General features: G+C 37.7%; 1 protein-coding gene across 1 annotated transcript in view; it reads left to right on the top strand.

Annotated features, from left to right (window-relative positions):
• Srpk2 (SRSF protein kinase 2) overlaps positions 1-19,696 on the top strand; it is a 159,727-nt gene that overhangs the window by 98,322 nt on the left and 41,709 nt on the right. The window contains 3 exon segments of the mRNA XM_090332953.1: positions 15,281-15,389; positions 16,021-16,108; positions 16,320-16,407. Of these exon segments, the coding sequence (XP_090189079.1) occupies positions 15,281-15,389; positions 16,021-16,108; positions 16,320-16,407 (285 nt within the window).

The following is a 19,696-nucleotide window of genomic DNA, read 5'->3' as shown; positions in this document are numbered from 1 at the left end:
GTCTCTACTGGAGAAAACATAGTCTGTGAAATTTATACTAAGTTCAGTCTAAGTAAAAAGAAAGTTGTGTTCATTTGGCTGCATCTGTTATTTACCCATTTGGATATGGATATATATATATATATATATATATATATATATATATTGCCAGTCCTGGGCTTGAGCTCAGGGCCTGAGCACTGTCCTTGGAATTTCTCAAGGCTAGAGCTCTACACTTGAGCCTTAGCATCATTTCCAGCTTTTTTTCTGTGTATGTGGTACTGAGGAATTGAACCCGGGTCTTCGTGTATGCTAGGCAAGCACTCTACCACTAGGCCAAACTCCCAGCCCCCTTTTTAAAAAATATTTTTTCTTTTTATTGTAATTAATAGGATTATATTATATTTGCCAGATACAAGGTACATTACTTTGCAAACATTGATACCCCTTCTCATGATTTTGTTCCCGTTTCCCTCCCCCATCCCATCCCCTCATCTTGTTTTTCCCCTTCCCTTTCCTACTTCAAATAAACAAATAAACATATATACAATATATCAGATAACAAGGTAAGATACCGTAACAATATGAGAATAACCAAGGGACAACAAAAGAGATGAGAAATAGCATAGTACATTAAGAATAACAATCACACATTATATGGCTCTTGTTTCCATATCCTTTGGAGGTCCTTTCATTTAGTGTCATGCTATATGGCCTTATGTATCTAGGTTTTGCCCTATTGTAAACCTCTGCTGGGTTTATACTAATTATGACAAATGAGGGAAAACCATTGAGCCTATATTCCTTTGAGTCTGGCTTACTTCACTTAATGTTATTTTTTTCTAAGTCTTTCCATTTCCTTACAAATAGGGTGATGTCATTCTTTCTGACAGCAGCATAGAATTCCATTGTGTATAAATACCACATCTTGTTGATCCGATCATCTACTGAGGGGACATTTGGGTTGGCATCTGGCTATGGTAAATAGTGCTGCAATGAACATCGTTGTGCTAGTGGATTTAGTATGTCCTTGTTTCTGGACGATTGGGTAAATGCCAAGTAGTGGAATTGCTGGGTCATAGGGGAGCTCTATATTTCATCTTTTAAGGAAACGCCATAATGCTTGCCATAATGGTTGAACAAGTTTACACTTCCACCAACACTATAGTAGTGATCCCTCCTGGCCACGTCCTCACCACCATCTGTTGTTAATAGATTTTTTTATTAAAGAATTTATTAACATTGATTTTTACATCATATTTCAAGAAGGGAATCTATATATATAATCACTGGCACTTAGATTTTAGAACATAATTGAAATTAGGCTGAGGGTTTGTATGTCATAAATACATATTAATCTATGTATTAAAACATTATGTCTGTAGAGTCACAAATTTTTATGTTTATGTAGTTGTGTTCATATTTCCAATACCATGTCCATAGCATTGGGTACATGAATAATGAGTCCTCGCTCTTGTACTCTTTAGGGTCTAATAGCCACGTATTACGGTACCCATTTGAATTTTTAATTACCTGGCCTTTTGAACTTCTGACTGATTTATTTGCTACATATTTTAAATCAAATTTCTTATAATAGAAGATAGCAGAAATACATAAATAAGCCATAAAGCAATGATGAATCTTTGGGTCTGATGTTTCTTGGTAACTTATCACTTATCTGATGCCTATAGGTCATTCATGTGTTGCTTAAGAAACAATGTAAACTTGATTATCTGCTAAGAAGAAAAGAAAGTTATTAACAAAGTGTAAGAACTAAGCTAATATTCTAACCTAATATTCTGAAAGATTGAAGTACCAACACAAAAATTAGTGTTCTCCTTAGAAAAAAAAGTAGATCATGCTATAGAATTTTACCTAGATAGGGTTATGAACCCAGTAATTTATATATTTTTTAAAAGTTTAAAGGGTCAATTTGGAAAGGCAAGACACATAGTCTCCAAACTCCACTTGATCTGCATTTCTTGGTTTGGAACTATACATGTTAAAAAACAAGATATTCACTCTTATTTTGACTTTTTTTTTTGTTGATTTTGGTATTAGGAAGCATTCTTTAGGCATTCCACCTTCAGCAAACATCCTCCACCGTGATGGAATAGACACTGTCTACCCTCCATCTAAATCCCTATATTCTGTGGGTCAAGAGATGTAGTCAATGCCCCTGGTATCTTTACTGTTTGTACAGCTAACATAGGGGATTATCCTATTCCCAAATAGAGGACTAAGAATAAAGAATAACTGATCTGACTCTAAATATTCTCCTTAACTGTTATCATCTTATCAGATTAAAGTCAACCTCAAGACTTGTTAGAAGATGGTAAGGATTTCTTCCTGAGTATACAATTACTGAGTATACAATTTGGCAACTTAGACCTATAGTTAGCATTGCATGTATCAGATGCCATACTCCAAATTTTATGTTATAGATGATAGCACTTTGTCTGAGGTAACAGAAAGTAAATTCATGAACACCGTGTTTAGTCAGATTTCTGACACTGACAGACTTAAATTTTACTTTGGTTCATGGTTCTAGTTTTTGATCCATAGTAACTCGGCCTTGTTGTTTGGGGCTTGTGTTGAGGCAGTACACATGACTGGTAGTGTGATGGAGAATGCTGCTCAACTTATGGTGGCCAAAAGCAATGAGAGAGAAAGGAAGGAACTAAGGTGTAACGACCTCTCTTAAAGGACTATTCCACACCATCCCTCCACTTCCAGTGAGTGACCTAACTTCTTTCAGCTAGGTGTCCTCTCCCCTCTCCACTCCTCCCTGTCCCTCCTCTCCCCTCCCCTCCCCTCCCCTCCCCTCTTCTCTGTTCTCTTTTCTTTTTTTTCCCCCTTAATGCTGGTTCTGGGCTTTGAACTCAGGGCCCGGACACTGTACTTGAGCTTTTTTTTTTTTCCCCTTCAAGGCTAGTGCTCTACCACTTGAGCCACAGTTCCACTTTATGTTACAGCATTTGGAGCCCCAGATTCACTTCTGGTTTCTGGTGGTTAATTGGAGATAAGACTCTCATGGACTTTCATGCCCAGCCTGGCTTTGAATTGCTCAGATCTTGGCCTCCTGAGTACCTAGGATTATAGTATCTTTACAGTATGGTAGCTCGTGTTGTATTGGGTAAGTGCCTAAGACTGGTATGTCTGGGCCACAGAGAAGATCTATGTTTAGTTTTTTGAGGAATTTTCAGACTGCTATTCAGTGTGTTTGTACTTTTTTACATTCCCACGAACAGTGTAATAGGGTCCCCTCCACCCATATTTGTGGTTGTTCAAAACAATATTGGCCAGTCTTAACTAAGGTGAGATGGAATCTCAAAATTGTTTCAGTTTGCAGTTCTTTTATGACCAGGGATGTTGAGTACTTCCTCATATGTATTGAAAAGATCATTTCTTAATAAGAGGTCTGGATTCCAGAAAAGCAGTAATTTTGGGAAATCATGGCCTTCTTTGCTATGCTTCTATGCTAAGCAAGCTCTCAACCACTAAGCCACCTTCCAAACTCTAAGATTATTTTCATCTGGTATAGATTATGAGGTCTTAGTATGTCTAAATTTCTTTTTTAGGGCACAGACATACAAGCATTTATTTGATTTTCTGTTGATGTTTAAACTGGAAAGCAGTAATTAGTCTTGGATTATAGAACTAGGTGAGGCTTAAGTATGAAGCTAAAAAATAAGTTTTTTAATTTTACTTACTTCTAATGATTTATCTCAAGACCTTTATATTTTCTCATTATTTAGGATAACTGAGTGTTTCTTTATATAATAGTTTAAATTGTATTATAGGGTTCTTTTTCTTTTTCCTTTTCCTTTTGCCATTCATAGAGTTTGACCTTAGAGCCTGAGTGTTGTCCCTGAGCTTTTCTGCTCAAGGCTAGCGCTCAACCATTTGAGCCACAGCTCTACTTCTGGCTTTTAGGTGGTTAATTGGAGATGTGTCTCTTTACTGCTCAGTCTAGCTTTGAACCTCAATCTTCAATATCACAGTTTAGGAGTAGCTAGGATTATAAACATGAACCACTATCCCAGCTTGCAACTTAATTTTTTAGTTTCATTTTGATGTCCAATAGTGTATAATTGTGAACTTTAGTTTGAATTAGCCAAGGAGCTATACTCTTGAGTCCCTATTTCATGTAAGTATATGTATTTAGCATTAGTGGTGTTTAACTGAAGTCTTCTTTCTTTGTAGGCAAGTGTTCTGAGGAGCTATGCCTTCAAACCCTCTTACGTCAAGATAAAGACTTATTTATTTATTTTTACCTTTAACCACATACTCAGCTACTTCCTTTGAAGTGAATTCTTGTGAACTTTTTGCCCAAATCTGTCCTGGAACTGTATTTCTTCCAATTGAAGCATCCTGTGTAGCTACTATGACAGAGATACACTTTTGTACACTTTTGTACACTTTTGACTGATTAAGAAAAGGAGTCTCACCAGAACTACCTGAAACCAACCGTCCCTTGGCTTTCCAGATACCTGAGCCAATAAATCACTTGTTCTGTTTTAAAAAAAAAAAAAAAAAAAGGAGTCTCACATTTATGCCTAGGCTGACCTCAAACTTTGATTCTGCTGATTTCAGTCATAACTTGTAAAGTAACATATTTACAGGTTATAGTGAGAGTCAGAAAAAAGGAAATATAAAAAAAGTAACTCGATTGTATAATATGGTCATGTTCTGACAGCTTTTAGCCTCTAATTGACTTAAGACTCAGTTGCTTGGTTTACTATGTATGGTGTCTACTTTGGGGAGATGAAAGCTACTTTTGGGTTTAACAAGTCAAGTATATGTCTAGATGACATATACTTATGATCTGATGTTAGCTACTGTGTCTAACTTACCCTTTGCCCACTTTTGTGCCAGTCCTGGAGCTTGGGCTTAGGGTCTGAGCACTGTCCTTGGACTTTCTCAAGGCTAGAGCTCAATGGCTTGAGCCACAGCACCATTGCTGGCTTTTTTTTTTTTTCTCTTTGTATGTGGTACCGAGGAATTGAACCTGGGTCTTCGTGCATGCTAGGAAAGCACTCTACCACTAGGCCAAACTCCTAGCCCCTATTGGAGGTAAAAGTTTTATGGACTTTAATGCCCAGGCTAACTTTGAACTATAATCCTTAACGCTCTGCTTCCTGGATAGGTAGGATTACAGGTGTGAGCTGCTAGTGCCTGGCATGCATATTTCTTTATTCCTTTATCCATTTTGTTGTTAGGTGTGTGTGTGTGTGTGTGTGTGTGTGTGTGTGTGTGTGTGTGTGTGTGTGTGTGTGTGTGTGTGTGTGTGTGTGTGTATGTGTGTATTCACTGGACCTGGGGTTTGAATTCAGGGGTCCTCACATTGTCCCTGAGCTTTTTTTACTCAAGGCACTAGCTCTGCCACTTGAGCCACATCTCTGCTTCTGGCTCTGTTTTTGGTAATTTGTTGGAGATAAAGAATCTCACGGAGTTTACTGCCTAGGTTGGCTTTGAACTGCACCCTTCAGATCTCAGCTTTCTGAATAGGTAAGTTTATGGGCATGAGCCACTGGCACCCGGGTAAGGCTGTCCTTTAAAAAAATTAGTATGTTAAAATATTACCTAAAATTTTGATTTTAGCCTTCATTTTAAACTGAGGAAGCCTATCCAACTTCTTTCTTATGTCATGCCAGGGGGCAAAACAACAAACTTCTTTTCCACATCTGCCTGTCTTGTACTTGTGTTCTCATTTTTTTAGCCTATATAGTTCTAGTACTATATTAAGATTCTGTCTAAACTCCCCCTCCCCCTACTTCTCATTGTGTTTACAGTCTTCTCAGGTAGGCTGATGAGGAAAATAACTGAAGTACCTTATATTCTGTTGTACAACAGAACATAGGAGGCATTATGGAATTGCGGGGACAAAAGCTTAGGATTCTGCCTCAACTAGGAAATTCAGGAATTGCTTCCTAGGAATGAGCCTTGCTTGAGTTAGCCTGGGATAAGGAATTGTTTTTCTATGATAACACTTCACATATGCATCTAAAATGAATACACACAATAGGCAAGTAGATAAAGAGAGGCTATGGGTAATGTATAAGGGTTTATTAGCAGTGATGACTTGCACAGTTTGAGGGAATGTTGCTAGTTTGCTTCTGGAATTGTTAGTCATTAATGAAGAAAGGAAATGTAGAGCTTCTGGGACAGATAGTCAAATGAGAAACTTGTTAGTAATTTTCTTAAGACCGAGGAAAAAAAGTTGTTTTGGAACCAAAGATAAATTTATCAAGAATTAAGCCATTATTAGATTTTGCCATTTAGAGTTAATTTGCTATAATATTATTTATACGTGTTTGCAGAAACTGAGATCCCTGGGCTAGAGAAAAGGATGTCTCTTACTTAGAGCACTTCATGCAGCTTGATTGATAAGGATGTTTGTATGGTGGTTTGTGTCACATCCGAAGAACTCTTATGAAATTCCGATTTTTCTTATTAGGACCTACAACAGGAGAGATACTTCAGGATTTGCCCTGGAGAGATTTTTTTCCTTCCTTTCTTTTCCCTCCCTCCTTCCCTTTGTTCCTCCCTCCTTCCCTCCCCTCTCTCTCTCTTTTTCAAAACAGTAAACCATCCTGCTTCTTCTCTGGAGAAAGATAATGTCTCTTTTCTAATGTCATACACTAGAAAAGTCTTTCAAAGATAACCTAGATCAGTACCTATGTTCAAAGAATACACAGAAATAAAATCGTATTCTTGCTGCCCATGTATGTGTATTTTGTGTGTGAGTGTGTGTGTGTGTGTGTGTGTGTGTGTGTGAGTAAACTGACTAGAATTTTCTATACAGTGTTGAATAACAGTGCTGGGGCACTTAGTTCTGATCATAAGGTAAGAATCAGTTTTTCATCAAGTTATCGATGTTTCCCCTAAATGTTCTCTCTGTCTTTTTTGTTGTTGTTGTTGTTGTTTGTTTTGAGGACTGTGGTCAGCAGTAAATGTTTGATACCATCATTTTTTTTTCATGTATCTACAGAGCTGATCACATGCTTTTAAACCTAATAATTATGGTGAATTAATATTGATTGGGTTTTGATTATGAAGCCAAGTTTGTATTCTTGGAATAAACACTATTTGATGAGGTGCTACCCTGCCTTAGCCTTCTGTGTGCTGGGATTTCAGGTGTGTGTCATTATGAGTGTCTTAAGTTTTGTGTTTACATCTTGGTCTGTAATTTTCATGTCTTTGTCTAAGTGGAATTGAAGTAATGTTTCTGACTTCATCTTAGGATAAGATCACAACATTTTCTCTTGTGCTTTTTAGGAATAGTTTGTGTATAAATGTTTTGGGAGCTACTCTTCAGTTCTCTCTCTCTCTCTCTCTCTCTCTCTCTCTCTCTCTCTCTCTCTCTCTCTCTCTCTCTCTCTCTTACTTATGAACCTTTTGTCAGTCAGGCCTCCTGAGTGCTGAAATTATAGGTGTGCATCTCCATACATTTTTTTGGTTGGTCGTGGGGCTTGAACTCTGGGCCTGGGAGCTGTCCCTGAGCTCTTCAGCTCAAGGCTACCACCCTACCCCTGAGCCCTAGTCCCCTTCTTGTTTTCTAGTGCTTAATCAGTGATAAGAGTCTCACATTCTTTAGTGTCCTGGCTAAGATCTCAGCCTCCTGAGTAGCTAGGATTACAGGCATGAACCATTTTTTTTCATATATTTTTTATTGTAATTAATAGAAGGGTTACATTATATTCACCAGATAGAATGTGCATTACTTCACATACATTGATACCCTTTCTCATGTCTTGGTCCCCATTTCCCTCCCCCACCCCCGCCCCTCATCTTGTTTTCCCCCTTCCTTGTCCATTTTCAAATAACCAAATACGCATATATACACTATATCAGAGAACAAGGTGAAATACTGTAACTATGAGATAACCAAGGGACAGCAAAAGAGATGAGAGATAACATAGTACCTTAAGGACAATAATCATTCATTATATGGCTTTTGTTTCTATATCCTGGAGGTCCTTTCATTTAGTGTCATGCTATATGGCCTTATATATCTAGGTTTTGCTCTATTGTAAATCTCTGCTAAGAGAGCTCAAGGTTTCTACTGATTATGACAAATGAGGGAAACCATTGAGCCTATGTTCCTTTGAGTCTGGCTTACTTCACTTAATATGATTTTTTCTAAGTCTTTCCATTTCCTTACAAATGGGACAATGTCGTTTTTTCTGATAACATAGAATTCCATTGTGTATAAATACCACATCTTGTTGATCAACTGAGGGACATCTGGTTTGATTCCATATGTTTGTTATGGTAAATAGTGGTGCAGTGAACATCGTTGTGCTAGTGGATTTAGTCTGTCCTTGTTTCTGGATGGTTGGGTAAATGCCAAGTAGTGGAATTGCTGGGTCATAGGGAAATTCTTTTTTTAGACTTTTGAGGAGCTGCCATACTCTCATTGGACATTTTTATGAGAAGGTTTTTATTTTTGTCTCCCTCATTCCCCTCTCCCCTCTAAGTGCTGGTTCTAGGGGCTTGAACTTGGGGCCTGATGTTGTCCCTGAGCTGCTGCGGGTTCTTTTCTTTTTCCCCTCAAGGCTAGCAGTTTACCACTTGAGCTACAGTTTGCTCTACTTCTGGCTTTTTGGTGATTAATTGAAAAGTCTCATGGTCTTTCCTGCCTGGGCTGGCTTTGAACCATGATCCTCAGATCTCAGCTTCTCGTGTAACTAGGATTACAGGTATGAGCCTCCATGTCTGGCTTATAAAAGGACTTTTTAACAATGAGTTTAGTTGTTATAAATGGATACAAAATTATACAGATATATATTTATTTTTGTTGAAATTTTGGTGGCTTCTGTGTCAGTAGTGATATGTACTATCATCAGTTTTTATGTTGGTAATTTGTGTTTCCTTCTTTTTTCTCTTTGTCCTGATTACCCTGGCTGACATGTATTATTTTTATTTTCTCAAAAAAGCACTTATGAATTTACTGTTTTTCATTGTTGTTTTTATCATTTTTAATTCTTTACTGATTCCAGTTGATTCCATTGTTGGTTTTTCTTTCATTAGTACTCTTTAGGTTATATTTTCTCTTCTTTCTCTAGTTTCTTTTGGTGGAAAGTGATTTGAGATCTTCTTTTCTAATATAGGCATTCAATGCTAGAAATTTTCCTGTAAGTACTATTTTAACAGAATTTTACATATTGTTATATCAGGTTTTCATTTTCATCTTATGAAAAATATTCTCTTTTTTTAACTCATAAATTATTCTGAGGGCTGGGAGTTTGGCCTAGTTGTAGAGTGCTTGCCTACCATGCACAAAGACCTGGGTTCAATTCCTCAGTACCACATAAAAGTCAGACGTGATGCTGTGGCTCAAGTGGTAGAGTGCTAGCCTTGAGAAAGCCCAAGGACACTGCTCAGGCCCTGAGTTCAAGCCAAAAATAAAAATAAAATAAAAAAAATTATTCTGAAAGATATTATCTTATTTCAAAATTTGGATCTGCTTTGTTTTGTTTTGTGCTTGCTAGGCAGGAACTATACTACTTGAACCATGGCCCAGTCCTTTTTTTGCTTTAGTTTTTGTGTGTGTGTGTGAGGGGGTGGTAATGGGACTTGAACTCTGGGTCTGGGCACTGCCCCTGAGCTCTTCAGCTCAAGGCTACCAATGTACTCCTGAAGCTATGTTCCACTTCCTGTTTTTCTAGTGATTAATTGGAGATAAGAGTCTCACTGACTTTAGTGCCTGGGCTGGCTTTGAACCATGATCCTCAGATCTCAGCCTCTTGAGTAGCTAGGACTACAGGTGTGAGCCACTGTGCCTGGTCTTTGCTTAAGTACTCTTCAGGTAGGAGTGAGCCTTAGACTGCCTTCTTAAATATACTTACATGCATAGCTGGAATAGTAGATGTAGACCATAGTACCTGGCTAGGATTTAGGTTTAACTATTAATGATTTCTAATTTAATTTTATGTTGTTTAAGACCATTGTTTGTGTATCTTGAGTCTTTGCTGTTGTTTTTTTGTATATGTTTACATATTGCCATTATTGCAATTTTGGTGAACCATCTGTGTGCACTTAAAGAGTCACAGTGTTCCATAGATGTCAGTTCAGTTTGGTTGATAATGTGCTCAAATCCTCACATGTTTTCTGGATTTCATGCACTAGTTCTATGAATTTGGGTGACAAGGAATATCATAATTTTCCATGACACACAGTATCTGTTACTTTACTGTGAGCAAATTTTTTTTTAACCACCCCTTTCTTTTCTTTTTTTCTCCCCCACCTCCTCAGTTCTGGGGTTTACCTCTTTCAAGATTAGTGTGTTAGAGATGATTCTCAAATCTTCTCTTAGGTCTTTGATAGCTTTCAGTGTTTATGTAAAGAAATTCTTTTTATCAGAGGATGAGAGATTAATGTCAACATGAAGAATATTTAATACATTTTAGCAGTAAATAAAGAGAATTGGCTGAAAAATCCTCCCAGACAATTGTCTACCATGGAGGTCTGTCCCCGCCCTCCTTTTAAATACTAAGGTTTGAATCCAGACCCTTAAACTTATTAGATAAGCACTGTACCATTTAAACTGTGTCCCAAGCCATATTCTGAACTTCGATTCACTTTTACAAACAATGTCTTTTGCTAGGCAAGGAAAAAAGAGCCATATTTATTTTTTGGCCATCAAGGTTCCCAAAACAAAGGAGGACACTTTTAGATTTGTCTTCTTTGGATCTTGTACCAGTACGGTAGAACTTTAGTTGTTTTCTTTGATGTATTGGAATGATAGAAATAGGATAAACCATAGAGTGAAACTAATAATTACATAACTGTCCATTCTGCTTATCTCTTTATAATCTATTCTCTTTATAATCCAACCTAAGATGTGTATGTGTGTTCATGTGTACATGCGTGTGCATGCACGCTTGATCTCAGTGCCCGAGCTTTGTCCTTGAGGAGTTTCTTTTTAAGAATAGTGCTTTACCACTTGAGCCACAGCACTACTCTGGCTTTTCTGAGTAGTTTATTAGAGATGAGTGTCACAGATGCCAGACACCTATAATTCTAGGTATTCAGGAGCCTGAGATCTGAGGATCACAGTTCAAATACAGCCCTGGTAGGAAAGTTCATAAGACTCTTATCACCAGTAAACCACCAGAAAACCAGAAGTGGATCTGTGGCCCAAAGTGGTAGAGTGCTAGACTTGAGCCGACAAAACTTAGGGACAGTGCCCAGGCCCTCAGTTGGAGCCCCACCACTGACCAAAAAATGTCTCCCATAGCCCAAGATGGCTTCAAACCATGATCCTCAGATCTCAGGCTCTAAGTAACTAGATTACAGGCATGAGCTATCTGCACCTGGCTAAGATTTGATTTTTAAGAAGCAAAGAGAGGTCGGGAGTTTGGCCTAGTGGTTAAAGTGCTTGCCTAGCATGCATGAAGACCCAGGTTTGATTCCTCGGTACCACATACATAGAAAAAAGCTGGAAGTGGTGCTGAGGCTCAAGTGGTAGAGCTCTAGCCTTGAGAAAGTCCAAGGACAGTGCTCAGGCCCTGAGCTCAAGCCCATGACTGGCAAAAAAAAAAAAAAAAAAGAAGCAAAGAGAAAACCTCGAAATTGTAAGTGATTAATAGTAAGTGGTACAGTAATGAAATTCAGATAACTTAACTGTGTCCTCATGCCCTGGCAGTCCTCAAGTACTTTCTGATACTCTGTTTCATGCTATTAGTAATATCCATGTGTCATTAGTAAGATCACTGTTATTATTCTATATTCCTTTGCTATCTATGGGTTATATATGACTTAAAGAAGTTGTTCCATGAGGAAATCTGCATAGAAAGGATACAGTGTGTATCCTGTACTCTTATTGAGACATTAGTCTTAGGATCAAGGAAACTGCTTTGATGTTAACATTTCCTTCTTCTTTGTGCCTTTTTTCTCCCTATTCCCTTATGAAACACATATATTATTGTGTATTACTTTTGGTTCACTAAGTATAGATTGAAAGTTGAAATATTTACCATGGTGCTCCTGATTCAGATTTGATAAATGCTATTTGTTTCCTTTTTCTATGCGGGGTGGCGGGGGGTGGGTCGTGGGGCTTGAACTCTGCCTGGGCTCTGTCCCTGAGCTCTTCAGCTCAAGGCTACCGCTCTACTCTTCAGCCAAGCCCCACTTCCTGTTTTCTAGAGGTTAATTGGAGATAAGAGTCTCAGGTCCATTTGTGCCTGGGCTGGCTTTGAGCCGTGATCCTCAGATCTCAGCCTCCTGAGTAGCTAGGATTATAGGCATGAGCCACCTGCCCAGCTCCTTTTTTTTTTTTTAAAGTGTTAATAGTTTAAAAACTGTGCTGGAAACTCAGAATCAAATTTGTTTTAATTAGAGAACTGAATGGAAATTAAGCAACATGCAGTTTAACAATTTTCTGTATTTTATTCCAAATTTACTCTTTTGTAATTGATATATCTAAATGGTGTTATGGACTTTGAGGTTATGATCCAGGAAAAAACAAATGCAGTTGAATGTTAGAAACTCAGTGTCGGGCCAGGAGTTTGGCCTAGTGGTTGAGTGCTTGCCTAGCATGTACAAAAACCCAGGTTCAATTCCTTGGAACCACATGCACAGAAAAAAAGCTGGAAATGGTGCTGTGGTTCAAGTGGTAGAGCTCTGTCCTTCAGAAAGCCCAAGGACAGCACTCAGGCCCTGAGTTCAGTCCCCACACTGCAGGGGCATGGGGGGGGGGGAGAAGAAGAAGAAAGAAAGAAAGAAAGAAAGAAACTAACTTAGTGTCTTGTTAAATATTCGCTTACTTTATTCACTACAATTTAAATATGCAGAACAGAAATGGTGTTGTAGAAGCTGGGTGCAGTGGCTCACGCTGGTAGTCTTAGCTACTCTGAGATAGGAGGATATCAGTTCAAAGCCAGCCCAGGTACTAGAGACTCTTTTATCTCCAATTAGCCACTAGAAAACTGGAAGTGGCACTTGGCTCAAGGGGTAGGGTGAGCGATAGCCTTGAGCTGAAGAGCTCAGGGACAGCACCCAGGCTGAGGTCAAGCTCAGGAATAACCCCCACTTCCTTTCCCCCCAAAAGAAATGGTGGTGTTGCTCCAGTGTTGGAGCACTAGACTTGAGCACAAAGAGGCTCAGAGACAGTGCCCAGGTCCCGAGTCCAAGCTGCAAAACCAGCAAAAATAAATTAAGTTATGGGGTGGGAATGTGGCTTAGTGGTGGAGTGCTTGCCTACCATGTATGAACCCTAGGTTCAGTTCCTCAGTATTACATAATAAACAGAAAAAGCTGGAAGTGGTGCTGTGCTCAAGTGGTAGAGTGCTAGCCTTGAGTACCCAGAGGCTGAGGGATAGAGCCCAAGCTATGAGTTCAAGCCCCAGGACCAATAAATAAATGAATGTATGTATGTATGTATATAGGATTTCTTAATTCAAAACCTTTGGGGATGGTTGCACATGTATATTGATGTAATTTAGATCTTTCTTGAGTGATTTTAAGAGCTGTGTAGATTAAAAATGAGAAATAGTGGTAGGGATATTGATAACATTAGAAATGTGTCTGTTATGTGTTCTGGATACTAAGTTCCATTCTCAAAAATTGAGAGAAAGTTGGGGAGAGAGATGAGAGAAAAGAGAAAAAAGCACCAGAGAGAGAACATCTTTAAAATTAAAAATGCAAGTGTAACATTAAATTTGAAGACTGAGAAATACCTTTCTAAATTGGAGAAGCATTATTTGTTTTAAAAAAAGCTGAAAAAATTAGGGGAGCTGAGCATCAGTGCCTCATGCCTACAGTTCTAGCCACTCAGGAGGCTGAGATCTGAGGATCAAGATTCAAAGCCAGCCTGGACAGAAAGTCTCTGGACTTTTATCTCCAATTAACCTCTATAAAATGGGATGTGAGATTTAGCTTAAGAGTTAGGGTGGAGGGGGAGGGAAAGGGGGACAAAAACATGAGAAAGGGTATCAATGTTCCAGATATAATTGTACCTGACAAATGTAACTGTAACCTTTGTATACATTACCCAGACAATAAAATACAATTTAAAGAAGAAAAGAAAAGAATGAAGGGAGGAGTTCTTGGTTGATGGAAGAGTGATGAGGGAACAAGGCCAAGTTGGAGAGTAAATATTATTTTGTATTGGCTATACAAAAACTGCTAGTGCATGAAATGTTAAGTATATAGTATAAACACTATAACTTTTACCTGTAATGTAGACATTGTATACTTTTAATCTTTACTTTTGTTAGTCTACTTGTATAGAAGCACAATGATGCTTTTTAACTTATTACTTGGGAGAACAATGTTTGTAAATGTTAAAAGTTGGTTAATATATGTATACATCTCAGTTTAAAAACCAAACATTAAATGAAAAGTCAGTGTTGTGACACATGTTCATAATCCCAGCCCTTGGAAGACTGGAGAACGACGACCACATAGTGAGGCCCTGTCTTCAAAAAAGAAACCTCAACTTCAAATTATTATAAATACATGGTTCGTTGAACTTTTAAAAATTTACCCACAATACAGGAATTCACAGGATATTTTCTTTCACTGACATATCTTTAAAAGTGTTACTTTAAACATAATAAGCCGATACTGTTATTTAGTGCTTTTTTTTTTGCCAGTCCTGGGCTTGAGCTCAGGGCGTGAGCACTGTCCTTGGACTTTTCTCAAGGCTAGAGCTCTACCACTTGAGCCTCAGCACCACTTCCAGCTTTTTTATATCTATGTGGTACTGAGGAATCAAACCTGGATCTTTTGTGCATGCTAGACAAGCATTCTGTCACTAGGCCAAACTCCCGGCCTATTTAGCGCTTTCTTTAATGACATCAAGAAATGTCAGGAAAGATGATCAGATGCTAGTGACCTGCAATACTAGCTACTTTGGAGGCTGAGATGGGAGTATGATAGTTTGGCCTGGGCAGGGGAACAATATTGGAAGAGCCTCTTCTCACTTTGAGGGTTAGATACAATGCGGTATAGCTTATCTTAGCTCTAACACAGGAAGCCTTCAATAGTGGGACCACAGTCCTGGTGCACATCTCTGAAGGAAGTAAGACCTATCTTGAAAATAACTTACTTAGGAAAGAGCTGGAGCACTATAGCTCAGCAGCAAAGAACCTGACTAGAGAGCATAAGGCCCTGAGTAATGTCAAAAAGGAAAAGGAAAAGAGCAAGAGAGAGAGGAAGGAAGGAAGGAAGGAAGGAAGGAAAGAAGGAAGGAAGGAAGGAAGGAGAAAGGAATGAAGCAAAAAGGACAGACTTAAAAAGGAAGAGAAGAAATGTATTACTGTGTCCCTCAGATTTTTATTTTTTTTTGAAGGTGGCTATCATCCAGTGAAAATTGGAGACCTCTTCAATGGTCGTTATCATGTCATTAGAAAGCTAGGATGGGGGCACTTCTCTACTGTCTGGCTGTGCTGGGATATGCAGTAAGTGTTCTTTGTCATTTGTACAAGTTGCTGGTCTAGTAACCATCTATTTTCTAGCATGTTAAGACAGAGGGTCATTCCTACTTTGTTATTCTCTCTGTTTAGCATAGAACTATCCCCCTAACATTAGTTTGAAATTCATTTGCTTAGATTAAAAAAGAATACTAACTTAAAATTTTTTCCTGAATCTTAGTTGCTTTTGAAATTGCTTTTCTTTAGGGTCGTACTACTTTCCTAGTCCCAGAAAAATACAGAAATAGAAATTAGAAATGCAAAGACCTGTTTTTGTGTGATATTCTGAGGTATTTTAAGACCATCATAGATAGTATAAAGCTTAATATATACTTATACAAAGTCCATATATACTTGTACATTGTTTATGTGCATATAAACTCAATGTATTGCGAAGACCACTTTACTATGTGTGGTAACTGACATTTTTCTAATCTATATTAATAAGAAAAAGTAAATACAGCACAGAAAAGATTAATTCATGCAACTATTATTTAATTGTGGTCCCCAAATTTGAAAATATTTTAAAGAAAAATAAAAGTTCTTACTTATTGGCTAGATATTATCATAACAATTACTTCTGCTGATAATATAATTGGCTCTACTTTTTTTTTAAAAGGGGGAAAAGATTTGTTGCAATGAAGGTTGTAAAAAGTGCTCAACATTATACAGAGACAGCCTTGGATGAAATAAAATTGCTCAAATGTGTAAGTACTGCAAAGATATAAATTATGTGAAAAAAGTAAATGACTAATTTTACAACGATTTCTTTGGTGATAGTAAATTAAAGTAGAATTTATTTTTTATAAAATCAAATGCAAAATTTTTATATGAAAAGTATTTCATTGGCTGATGTAATTGAAAAAAATGTCCCTTAACTTCCTTTGCTTTTGCTTGTGTTTTTGTTTTTCTGCATAGGTTCGAGAAAGTGACCCTAGTGATCCAAACAAAGACATGGTGGTCCAGCTTATCGATGACTTCAAGATTTCAGGCATGAATGGAATACGTATCCTTTGCTGCCGGTTGTTTGTTGGGTTTCCCATTTTATTAGCAAGGATTTATTTTATTATAGTAAAGTTAAAGTAGGGCAACATAGAAAAAGAAGAACATTTGCTGTTTCCCTTACAGGAAATTAAGATATGATGTTTGAACTGTACTATAGTATGCGTTTTAGTAGTGTATGTTACTATACCTTTTTAATGGTGGTTTTTTAATTAAAGAATTAACATCGATTTTTTGCAGCATATTACAAAAGACATGTTTACCAAACAAGTATTCAAGAAGGGAATCTTTATATGCAATCACTGGCACTTAGATTTTAGAGCATAATTAAAATTAAGCTGAGGGTTTGTATGTCATAGATACATATTAATCTATGTAATAAAACATTGTGTCTATAGAGTCATAAATTTTTATGTCTATGTAGTTATGTTTACATTTCCAATACCATGTCCATAACATTAGGTATACAAATATTGAGTACACTCAACATGATTCACTCTAGCTTCATCCACTTCCCAGCGAATGCCATTATTTTATCTTGTCTGTTGGCTGTGTAAAATTCCATTGTGTGTGTGTGTGTGTTGTATATATATATGTCACATTTTTTAGAACTGTATGTTTAAGGAGCTGTACAAAGGAACTACATAAATCAGGTATGAGTACAATGCATCTTGAGCAATGTTTTTCCTTTTTTCACTTTCACCATTTTTTTTTTTTCACTTCCAGGGCTTGATCTCAGGGCTTGAGCACTGTCCTTTGAGCTTTCTCCAGGCAAGGGCTCTATCACTTGAGTCACAGCACTACTTCTGCCTTTTTTCTATGTATGTGGTACTAAGGACTCAAATCCTGGGTCTTCGTGCATGCTAGGCAAGCACTATACCACTAGGCCAAACTCCTGGCTAACTTTCACCATTTTTGAGAAGTGTTTTTTTGGTATATGTGCACATGTGCATGTATGCACTCATGTTGGTCCTGGGGCTTACATAGCTCAAGAGCCTGGGCACTGTCCCTGAGCTTTTGTGCTGAAAGTTAATGCTCTACCACTTGAGCTTCTACTCCCATTGGAGATAAAAGTCTTACAGGACATTCCTGCCCAAGCTGACTTTGAACAGAGATCTTCAGATCTTAGCCTCCTAAGTAGCTAAGATTACAAGCATATGCCATTGATGATCACACTTCTTCTTTTCTCTGTTTATAAATAGGATTATTTTAAGCTCCTGTAAATTTTTATGTGCTGCTATATCCCCTTTATATGAATCCTCTACGATTATTGTAAAACCATAAGATTATTATGCTATTTTACTATTTTTATAAGGATTGTTATACTATTTTACTGTTCTATAAGGAATAGTATACCTAGAGTGGTCCAGTCTGCTAGGGTTTTTTTTAAAGCTGTATTAGCATATTAATATCTTTTTATTGTTATTTTCAAATCATTGTACAAGGGGAGGGTTCAGTTTAACAACTATGTATGTATATAGTGCATCTTGATTAGAGTCACATCATTCTCATCTCATTTATCTCCTGTCTCCTCAAGTTTCCTTGTTCTATTTCCAAGTATGTACATTGGGTGTTATGACTATTTGCTTTTAATTCTTCTACCCTCCTCTTCTGACAACCCTCCCCCAAGTCAAGATATAACTCAAGTTTCTGATATTTTGATTCCTGTGTATATCATACTACAGTCATTTTGATTGTGTGTATGTGTACAATATATATAATAGATACGTATATATTCCTATGGCCCTGTCTTTGGTTTGAGAAGTACATGTGAGATAAAGCATGCACCCCTTGTCTTTGTGAGCCTTGTTCCTCCTAATGGATGAGTACAATTCCATCAAGTGTGTGTATACACATGCACATGGGAGCACACACACACACACACACACACACACACACACACACACACTTCATCTATTCCTCAATTGTAGGATATCAGGATATCTGGGCTATCTCTATAACTTGGATATTGTGACTAGTCCTACAGTGAACATGGAAATATAAGTGCTTTATTGTATCCTGATTAGAATTCCTTCTTGTAAATGCCCAAGAATGTTATTCTAAATCATAGGGTACTTGTTTCCTTTTGTGTTGTGAATATTCTCCATACTACCTCCATGGTGGTTGAACTAATTTTCTATTATTACTTGTGTATTAGGTTTCATTTTCCCACATAGTCTCATCATTATTTGTTGTTTGTGTTCTTTTTTTGTTTTTGGCCAGTCCTTGGGCTTGAACTCAGAGCCTAAACACCGCTTGAGCCACAGTACCACTTCTGGCTTTTTCTATGTGTGTAATGCCGAGGAATCCATCCTGGGTCTTAGTACGTGCTAGGCAAGCACTCTACCACTAGGCCAAACTCCCGGCCCCTATTTGTGTTCTTATTAATAGCCTTTCTGATATTGTTTTGATTTTAATTTCCTTTATGGCCAGGGATGTTGACATTTCTTCAAGTATTCATTGGCTACTTTTACTTCTTCTGAGAATTGTCTGTAGCCCCTTTGTGCATTTATGGATTTGGTTATTGAATCTTTGGAGGTTAGAGTTTTAAGCGGTCTATATAATTCTGGTTATTAGACCCTTGTCAGAAGTGTGTCTGGAACAGATCTTCTGTACTATAGGCACTATCCTAAGATAGTTTGGAGTATACATTAAATATGCATAGTACATAATAAGTGCTTAGTAAAATAGTGTTCCAAATATTTAGATGAGGGGCTGGGAGTTTGGCCTACTGGTCAGAGTGCTTGCTTAATATGCATGAATATCTGGGTTTGATTCCTTGGTATCACATATATAGAAAAAGCCGAGAGTGGTGCTGTGGCTCAAGTAGTAGAGCACTAGACCTTGAGAAAGCTCAAGGACAGGGCTCATCCCCTGAGATCAAGCCCCGGGACTGGCAAAACAAAACAAAACAAAAAAAAATAGGTGAGAGGGGCCGGGTGTTTGGCCTAGTGGTACAGTGCTTGCCCAGCATGCACGAAGACCCGGGTTCAATTCCTTGGTACCACATACTTAGAAAAAGCCGGAAGTGATGCTGAGGCTCAAGTGGTAGAGCTCTAGCCTTGAGAAAAATCCAAGGACAGTGCTCAGGCCCTGAGCTAAGCCCAGGACTGGCAAAAAAAAAAAAAAAAAAAAAAAGGTGAGAAACAGCAATGAACTTTTTTTTTATATTATTAATAGTATTGTTATGTCCTTTATAAAGAAGGAAATGGTTTTCAAGTAACACAGTGATGCTGTTTTTAATAAATGCCTCACTGTAGAAAATATATCCTCAAATGATCCTTAACCACTTC

The sequence above is a fragment of the Megascapheus bottae genome, chromosome 5, assembly GCF_031878675.1.
Source record: "Megascapheus bottae isolate mThoBot1 chromosome 5, mThoBot2.hap1, whole genome shotgun sequence".
NCBI lineage: Eukaryota > Metazoa > Chordata > Mammalia > Rodentia > Geomyidae > Megascapheus > Megascapheus bottae.
This window is presented reverse-complemented; position numbering and strand designations above follow the sequence as displayed.